Source organism: Chaetodon auriga, chromosome 11 (assembly GCF_051107435.1).
Source record: "Chaetodon auriga isolate fChaAug3 chromosome 11, fChaAug3.hap1, whole genome shotgun sequence".
Lineage (NCBI taxonomy): Eukaryota > Metazoa > Chordata > Actinopteri > Chaetodontiformes > Chaetodontidae > Chaetodon > Chaetodon auriga.
In genome coordinates, this window is record NC_135084.1 from 25,882,554 (window position 1) to 25,892,500 (window position 9,947).

Consider the following 9,947-nt stretch of genomic DNA (forward strand, 5'->3'; position numbering starts at 1 on the left):
GGAGAGGAGAGACTGAAGCCAGAGGGCAGCAGAGGACCAGCAGCGACGTGACGCCATGGAGTCCGGCCCTGCAGTGCTCTGTCTTTTCCAGAGCGATGTCTCTGTCGTCTGTTGGTTGTCTGTCTTCTGTCAACATTCCTCCTTCTCCTACAACCTGTTTGATCATTAGCGATCTCTGTTTCATGGGAAACAGAGAAGAGACCTTCAGTCCGCTCTATCTGATTCATCACAGGGGGTGATGGTCTGTAACACCTGGTGATAATGGACCAAACTGCAGCTCGCCATTCGAGTTTGATGGTCAGAGTCGTCATCAGTGTCCACAGCACCATCAAAGACATCCTGCCTTTCCTCTGCAGCTTTAGCAGCCCAAACAGTGCTTTCACAGTCACCCAGGTGTTGGGCTGTAAACTCATTTTCATCCCAAAACTTGATTTCATCTTCTGTGGACTCAGCAAATGTTCACATGATGAATCTGCAGAAAGAAAGAAAAAAAACACTAATCAAGCATATTTTTATTTTGCAGGTTTGCTCAGTGATTACGAGGCTGATGAGGAAACTTCCAGAACCGTCAGTGCCTCCCATGTTCCATCAGTCAGGGACAGACTGTTTCATCCTCAGTACAGTATGATCAACCCTCACTGCTCTATTTGTACAACAGTGCATGTAAATGTTGTCAGGTGATCTAACGTGGAAAAGAAAGTTACCTGTAATCTGCATCTACAAAAATGTAAGTTTCTGGAGTCTGATCAGGAACACATTCAACTTTCCAGCAAGCTTTACTGCAGCTTTCCTTCAACACCTGGTTCAAGAATTAATGCATGAACTTAAAAACAGCTGAAAACATAAAGTTTGAAAGCAGCCTCAGCGTGCGGCAGACTTTGATAAGATGGCGATCCTCTGCAGCAGCTTCCTGTTTTTCTGTGTCTGCGTCTCAAAGTATTGACAGACACAAGAAGGTTGGTTTAAACTGGTCTGTCTGCCGCATGAAGACATGGAAATGTGACTGTAAACAGAAACAGGTCTCATGTACTGAACAATAGTTTATCCAGAGCCTGTCAACCTACACATCCCATCATGTTCAACCTGTTAATGGGGGCGTTAAAAACCGGTGAAAGCAAACCAACTGCAGGATCTCCTGATAGCACATGAGTCATTTTAGCAAGATTTCAAAATCTTAAGTGTAATAAATCCATCTGCCAATCATGAAATCCGTTCAGGAAGAGAGCTCGTGTGTCAGCATGAGTAATTTCCCTTAAAGGTCAAAAGCTGTTAAAACTGCTGTCCTTGTTTTCTCCTCTGTGTTCAATGAAAACTGTGTGTGGCATTTTTTTCACTTGGTCCAGATCAACAGAATCAAAGCACACGTGTGAAAACGTGTAAAAGAAGCTCATATATGCAGGTAAACCCAGTAAAAATAGGCGATTGAATCTGTTCCCATCGCCAGAGGAAAAGCAGAAAGCAGCATGGAGGCCAGTGATGGTATTAAAGTGGCTACTTTTTTCTGTTATGAGATTGAAACGGAGCATAACAACATGACTGTTCTGTCTCCTTTTAGGCAACATTTAGGCACCAACATCCAGAACTTCAACGGGCATCATCGCGCCGGAAAAGGGTGAAAATCAGCTCACAGATCTCATGTTTCCTTCACTGCTGATGGGAGCTGGAGCTGCTAAACATCTGTGACGGCTGCAGAGTCATTTAAGCCGGGGATGAATTTCCTTTTGAAGACAGAAGCCAGATGTTTGTGAGTGTTGGTGTTTTTTTGTCCAGAATGAAAGAAGCTTTAGAGAGCAAAACAGAGGCAGGCTGAAACAGCTGCTGTCAGACGACTCAGAGCTGTCACAGGTGGAAAGTTTTATCCGTCAGGTTCACCAAAACCTTTCCAGTCAAGTGTTCAGAGTTGATGAAATTTTATGCTTTGATGTGTTGTTACTGTCCATCACAATTTAAACGTTCTGACCCAAATTATTGCAGCTTCAAAAATGAATCGTAAGTTTGGTAATGTGGAAAAAGCCTCTGGAGGAAACAGCAGGGTTGGTCTTCATGTTCATTCACACAGCAGAGAATCTGTTCAACCTTCATTTTCAGGTTTTAATTCAGTGAGTTAGTTCACATTTCATATGAAACCACATCCAACTGTTAAACTAGCATGTCAACCACTGAAACACCAAAAACAAAACTAAAATAAAAAAGATGTAGTTTTGTTAATTTGTACAAATCGTAATGAAAAAGCAAAACAATCCAGTTTTTGACATTCGTACATCAGTTAGAAGCAGAAAAACAGTAAACAGCTGAATGAAAACGTGTATGAGAGCCAAAAAACTAAAGAAGAATTAGAAATAAAGATGCTGTGGCGGCGATAATGAGCTCTGTTAATCAACAAATAATACCAGGTTTGCTTCTGTGATGATAATGATAATCAATGACTGATAATGCAAAATATTTCCTTTACATTTGTTAAACCAGAGCACGTTTCCCAGCAGCCAGTGCTCCCTCAGCAGAGTCAGAGCAAAGCTTCCTGTCATCTACAGTCAGGTGTCTAAGTGGAGACGCTGTCCATGGACTGTCTGTCTCGTCCCTCTTGCTCTGAAGCTGACGGTGTAACTGTTGGCATCATTCATGCTGTTGATATGTTGGCATCATTACTGTCCATTCTGCAGCAACACACAGCGGCCAAAAGCTTGTCTATGATCCCCGCCCTCATGAAAACATACAGGACCAAGTCTGCAAGAGGACTAAACTTGACAAACAAGAAAGACAGGATGTCAAATGGATCAAAATATCCGTCTCTGTCTGCCAGGAAGCAGATGATTCTGGGCATGAACAGCAGCGTGTAAATGAGCAGCACCAGGACCAAAATTGCCACGATTCGTCGTTTTTCATCAGAGGGGACACGGCTGGCAGACAGGGCTTTGAGGGTCCCACCCAGACTGAATATGAACACTGGGAGGGGAAGGAGGAGGAAGACGCTGATGAGGACATTTATGACCTTAAAATTAACCCAGAATTGGAAAATGAGGAGCCAGACGAGAGGAAAGGCCCAGACCAGGACACAGACCACCACAGAGGTCCTGATGGATCGTTTGTAGCGGTACCACAGTGGGCAGGAGACGACCAAATACCTGAAACACATGACAGACACACAGTCTTTGAGGAGCTGCAGATCAGTGTAGTAAGATAATGATCAGACTTGGAATTAGTGACACACACACTGACTGATAGCTACCTTTCCACGGCGATACACACCATGAAGCACACACTGGCCGCCACACCATAATTGTGAATGAAATATGCAATGTGAAGTGTCTCCCAATCAATTCGAGCCTCCACAAAGATCAAGGCGCAGAGCTGAATGACGTCAGATATGAGAAGGTTGATGACGTAGATCGGAGCAACGTGATCATTTCGCACCTGCAGGAAAACGTTAAGAAGAGTTGTTCTGAACTTAGTTATGGTTCTATTAACATTAACAGTTTAAAGGGGGTCTTTTCTGCCCATTTTCACCTCTTTGTTTTTATTCAGGCACTCCACCAGAGAAGCTTTGCATGATTCACAGTTCAGAAAATTCCCAGTTTTTCTTATACTGGCTCTGTATATGACCTGACACAAGCCATTTTAGCACCACTTTTTTCTGATTGGCTGTCTCCTAGCTGGGGTGGCTGTGGCTCTGGAGGTCGAGCAGTCGTCTGCCAATCAGGCAGGTGGTTCGATCCCTGGCCTCTGCAGTCCACATGCAGAAGTATTCTTGGGCAAGACACTGAACTCCAGAAGTGCCCCTGATGCTGCACCATGTGTGAATTCATGTGTACGTGGCTTCGGGTGAAAGCATCTGTAAATGACTAATTGTAATTCTAGCTACAGTGACTGCGAGCGCCGCCTCATCCTGTATGGTGGTGGTGATTGATGACGTGCAGATACAGCAGTCAGCACTGAAAACAGTGTCTCTGAAAATAGTGCCGTGGATTGCTTTTGTCTACAAAAACACAATTTTATAACTTAATTCACTGATTTTGGGGAAACTGAATCACATCAGCTGACCCTGCTCAGACTGGCAGCTCGGAGCATCGGGGGAGTGTTGCTAGCGTAAGAGCTTTGGACCCAGCTGGGAGAGTCAGCAAATAGAACCGCTAACTGCACAGCTAACTGTGCTAACCAGCTAACATTACAGAAGCAGTTAGTGGTTACTTTTGGTATCTGTCCATCTGGAAACTGTAAATCAACTAGAGTTGAGGCAGTGCAGCTGTGGTCATCAGAAGGAAAGCCAGAAAATTTTGTCTCCATGAAGTGTGATCCAGATCAGAGTCCTGGTCTGAGCCTTTGGTAATCACCTCGGTACGAGTACAGAGACTGAGCAGGTGGATTCCTGTACTGTGGGGTGATATGACTGGACGAGCAGGTGGACAACAGTCTGAATCCCGAGCCGCTCGCCCACAGAGACACACGTTTACCTCATCACTTAGAACTTTGCCCATGTTCATCTGATGTTGTAACATTATATAAATGACAGAAAACAAGGAAAGGCATAAAAGGTTGCCTTCAAGAAACGGCTGGAATGGAGCCACACGTGTAAACATGTGTTTACGCCTCAGTAGATCTCATGGAGTTAATTATTTCTATAGACTTGTAGTTCATTACAACACTTTGTCCCAGCCCCCAACACATGGACCCCGAGCCAGATCAAGATCCTTTACAGGCCATCCAACAGACACATGACACAGTTAATTAAAGTCATAATGTACGTACCAGAGAATAGACAGCATAGATGGCCACGAGGGTCAAAGGAAGGCCGATACAGATGATTACGCGTGTCACCACATGCGCGATGAATCCAACTTTTGCAAAATACATATACTCAGACATCATCCTGTGAAAATCATATTCGTCGTAGGTGTTGTTGCTGTCAGCGAAGCTGCTGTTCAGAAGGGTGCCGTTATCGTAGAAATCCTCCATTCTTCAGAGTGAAACCTGTTCTGAGATCAGTTCATAGAAAGAGAACAAGAAGTGCAGCTTCTTAACTTAACTTAACTTCTTAAGAAAAACTGCTGTCTTTTCAGATTTTTACATCTTCCTGTAAATAATATCTCATATTCATTTTCATGACTGCAGTTCTCATCATCTCTACACATAAGAAAAAAGCAAAGACCCCCACCTGAATGAGCTCCTGCATTAATATCTGTGATGCTCTCTGCCTCCAGTCTGCAGTAAATACAAGAATCGATAACATGCGGGAGGTTAATCTGTTCATCTCCTCCTCCTCTTCTAAGGAAGTGAGATGAAAGCAGTCTGTGACTGTCGTTTTCTGAAATCGTCACCAGGATTATGTTTATGTTGCAACATGGACACTTCTTATTATTTTCCCACTTTATATGAAGAACATGACGTGAGAACTTTGCTGGGGTGAGACTGGCCAGGTGTGCCACAGGTGCATCAACAGAGCCTGGAAATGAAATGCTTCTGCTGTCAGTTAAACATTAATATGTGCATACATATAAACTATTGCACATAACCCACTACCCCCACCCCCCTGCTGGAGATACAGCCTGTGTGCATGACGTCGTCTTCCTCTGAACAGATATCAAATTTATAGAATATCACACGCATTTCCTGCTGCAAGATGAAGCTGATATTTCATCACGTCCTTAACTTTGTCCTCCTGTTTGGACTGAAAGTGTCTCTTTTCCTCATAAAGTTCTGAATACACTTAAAAAGGCATTTAAAAAAAACAGACATGTATTCATCAGAAAGGCAGACATAATCATTGAGAGATAAATGGACCAAACGTTTTAAAAATCAATCCCATTACAAATGCAGCACATCTGCAGTAAACCCACGATCATCAGCTGCTGTTTCTTCAGTTTTATGCATTCATGTACTTCAATGGATCCTCTCCACTCAGCTCTGATGTGTTGTCCTCTGCACCCAGACAGGCTGCAGTTAAATACAGTCAATGAAAACACGCAGCAGGTTCCTGATGATCTACACCTCCTCTTCTAAGGAAGTGACAGAATAGCCGTCAGTGCTGAACATGCATTAATAGGCAGTGTAGTCATACTTCTGAGAAACATACAGTAATTATGAATATTATATTCTATTCTATTTCTGCCAGTAAACCCCCACCCCCCCACCCCCACTTATCCCATGCATTTTCTGCTGTACAGATATTAATTTTAAAAGTGAACAGCTCTTCTTGCAGTAATGTCCTAAATCCAGCTTAGAACACACTCAAAGGGAACAGAGGATAAACTGGACACAAGCACAGACAAAACCTCTTCCTGGATCTCTGTAGCAAAGCTAGAGCAGTAAAGCAGAGTGTAAGCGAGGAGGGCCAGTTACACTCCAGCAGGGTGAGCAGCTGATTGAGCAGCTGATTGCAGGCCGCTGCAGAGACTCGGCGCTCAGCCGGGAGGCAGCAGGGACCTCTGGTGGATGTAGAGGATAACACAGGGCTTAGAACCAGAGAGGAGGAGGACGGCAACACGTATCTCCCACTGAGACTGTCCACTGACATGTCTTCAAGCACTCGTCCAGCTGCTCGGTGTCTCGGTGAAGAACAGATGAAAACCAGCCTAACTCAGCAGATTTCATGGAGTTTGCAGGCCTGTGACCATGTTTAAAATCTAAGATATATCACGCCTTCCTCGCTATAAATGACAAGTTGATGTTGGTTTTATCCAAGCTGCTTATGTATCAGTCATGTATGTGGATGTTCAACCCCATATTTATCATTGAGCTTTTACATAAGCTCTGTTTTAAAGGACAATTTTCACCCCAGTTAGATCTGTCCTGTTTATTGATGAGGACTTAAAAACTAGAGAAGTGCATAAAAAAAAGTACTTTAACCAAGAGGAACAAGTATTCAGATAAATAAATGTACCTTAACTTTACACACCTGCACACAACAGGAGGATTTTGAACTAAAGAGACAGAAAAGATCACAGTTACAAAAAAAACATGTCGTATGGCACAAAATAACTGTGATTCAGCTAATCGGACATTTTCAGCGTGCAGGCGCCTCAACTAAACGGCTCATTGCCCTGTTAGAGGACACACGTTCAGCTCAGTCCATTATGTGCACCATATGTACTGTGAGTGAAGTACAAAGTACCAGAAACCTTGTCCAGTTAAGTTTTTGAGCATGCTAAAGCTAAACTAGCCTAAGCTACAACCTGCAGCCAGCTGCATCAGCTCCGCTCGAAAACACCTCCAACGTTCATCAAACTGTCAGGATTTGAGTAAAGAACTGTTGAATTGACCAACTCGAGTTTCCCCTTTAATTCTAATCTGAGACACCAACATGAATAAATCTGCAGCTTTAAGAGGACAGCAAGCTTTGACTGATAATCCCCTAATTTTACAATTTATAGTATATACCCACACACACACACACACACACACACACACACACACAAAGAGCGAAACATTCTCATGAGAAAGCTCTTAACCCCCCCAGAAGCTATACCGCCTGCTCTGTCTGTGGCTTTCACTTATACACACACACACACACACACACACACACACACACACACACACACACACTCTATAGGATGAAACGCCGTCTCTGCTGTCAGTCTGTGAGCTTCCCCTCCACACAGGAAGTGCTCTCGAGGTCACAGCGAGGTTGGAAACTGCAGACAGACACGAGGTCAGAAGTCCGTCAGTGATCAGAGGGTGTCGCCCGGCTGGTGGCGAACATGTGACGGAGTTAGCTGCACAAAGACGAGGATCATGAAGTTCAGCAGAACTGGTAGAGCCCAAGAGCAGAGCTACAACAGAGGGAGTGTTGGACGTATATTCACTGAACACTAATCCAAATAAATTATAGTATTTCCATAACTGCTGGATCTGCAAAGTTTAGTTTGCACCTTTCAACAACAATAAGTGTTTTCTGTAAGACATAAAGGGTATTAACATGTTTTTGCTGCCCCAGGATGGCCAAAAAAAGATGTGAGACTAAACCACTTATCATCTAAAAACACATTTTTATGGAAGAAATAGTTGCTTTTTGACAGCAGATTAAAAGGGTTCGACAACTAAATACACATGCAGCTGACTTTTAAAAGCATTTCTGCAAGTAGAAAAATGAGAGCAAGACACAAATCAAACATGTTCACAGAAAAGGGAAAATAATGAAAGATAGATAATTAATTATTAATAGGAATTAATAGGAATTAATTTTAACAATAATAAAAAAGTGGAAAAGTGAGGACGCTGGTTCTGGACTGTGGCATTTGGTGATATATAACAGATTTTGATTCATTTCTCCATCTGTGGGAGCTCATGTAGAACTTTTAGAGACTGAAGTGCTGTTAAATAGTTAGACATGAGCAGGTAATCCTAAGTTAAACTCGTCTTTCTGCTCTGTAAATCTCGACTTAGACCGCTCCTGCCTCACACTCAGGCCACACACATATCTGAGGAATGGGAACAGGACAAAATAAACATTTTGCATCTATCTCTGTATATCCTGACCAGTAATTACATTATTGGAAAGAATTTGTTTGTTGCTCTCAGTGAAGGATGTCCTCTCTCTCTATATGCTGTGTTTTTCTGTTTATTAATAGTGAATAATCGCTGACCCGCTGTCCGCCTCGGCCCATCGAAAGCCTTATTTTTGGCTGTCTTCCTGATCAGGCCAAAACTGGGCTCTAACGGGGTCAAACAGTGAGCGAGTTGGAGTGATTATTGCATAAGCTCTTTGTCTTTGTGCTTCCGAGGTCAGAACAATTGCTGAAAACACAATTCTGGGCTGGAGAGGCGAGATTTGTATTTGTGGATGAATTCCCACAGAAAAACAAAGACACTGGACAATCAGTTCGTCAGTACTTCTACAGAATGATGTCAGATATCCTTTGTGTTTGAGGGGTCAGAGGAGCCCACATCTCACATCATGTTGACTGATTCTGTCGCTGCTCGGATGGAGAAACAATCAGCCGTTTGGTGGGAAGTAAAGATGGTTGAACGTGTTGCTTCTTCGTCTGAGCTCATGCACAGTTCTTCTTTGATGACTTTCACGTGTTTTCTTTTATTCTTATGCTCATTTGACCGAGTCAAAGGTCAAGAAAGGTTCTCCTCCTCTCTTAGCGTTGGGTTGATGGTCAGAGAAGGATCCTTTTCCTCTTTAGGCTCTTTGGGAGAAATATTAAGACAAATCTGACTGCCGCCACGAACCAGTGGCCTTCATGTCGAACAGATGAAGCACAGTGTGCTGCACGCTAAGACTGAACTCTCACATGTCGAAGTCCAAACAGAAGTGCTCTCTGATTCCAACATGGGAAAGTGGATGTTTGTTTACAGGGAGATTTGAGCTGCGCTGGGGGATCAGTCCCGGCCGGAGCAGCTCGGTGTCCTGGGATTGGACCAGAGCATAAACAAACTATCCCTGGATTATCTTATTGGACAATTGTCCTGAGACATGCGGAGGTCCCAGAGGACAGACACGCATACAAGTGGACAGAGAGGCAGAGAAGTGACTGGGTCAGCTCGCAGCATGACGCCGCAGAGAAGCTCTCAGCTGGCTGTGTGTTTGTCAGTAGTAACTCCGCAGGAGGTTTATGGGCCTATTTCAAGCTCAAAGACGCTTTCCTGGAATGTATGGAAAGTTATGGATTTCATCAGAAAACTGAAAAGAGGGTCTGGTCAGCATGTAAGCAAAGCTGGCTTCATTTTAAACACAGTGATAATCTTTCACCTCCTTTAAACGCAGGTAATCCATAGAACTGCACTTTATCTGCCACGTTCACGATCTCTTCATAACCTCAACCACGTGCTTTTAGTTGCCAGTGTCAGTGAATGAAATGATCGGTGGAGAAGCCTCTGACGGCCATTTCTCTGACTGTGTGGAGATCTGAATGTTTCAGATGATGAACAAAGGCATTAAGACACGAGTGTTGCAGGTAAAACATGAGGCTCGTGTAGCTGCTGTCAAAGTGATTCTGCTCTGTGCATTG

General features: G+C 43.6%; 2 protein-coding genes across 3 annotated transcripts in view; one reads left to right on the forward strand and one right to left on the reverse strand.

Annotated features, from left to right (window-relative positions):
* Positions 1-9,947, forward strand: part of LOC143327887 (uncharacterized) — a 41,853-nt gene that overhangs the window by 18,854 nt on the left and 13,052 nt on the right. The window contains exons 8-9 of one of the 2 annotated variants that reach the window (XR_013077766.1): positions 524-622; positions 1,556-1,744. The gene's annotated coding sequence lies outside the window, so the exon portion shown is untranslated. Of the gene's footprint in view, positions 1-523; positions 623-1,555; positions 2,317-9,947 lie in introns of those variants that run through there. The other variant, XR_013077765.1, reaches the window with a different exon arrangement.
* Positions 2,618-4,950, reverse strand: LOC143328354 (mas-related G-protein coupled receptor member B5-like). Its single transcript, XM_076743438.1, has 3 exons — positions 4,744-4,950; positions 3,227-3,411; positions 2,618-3,122 (listed from the first exon to the last, which is right to left on the reverse strand). Exons 1-3 carry the CDS (start codon positions 4,948-4,950, stop codon positions 2,618-2,620), a joined length of 897 nt encoding a protein of 298 aa, XP_076599553.1.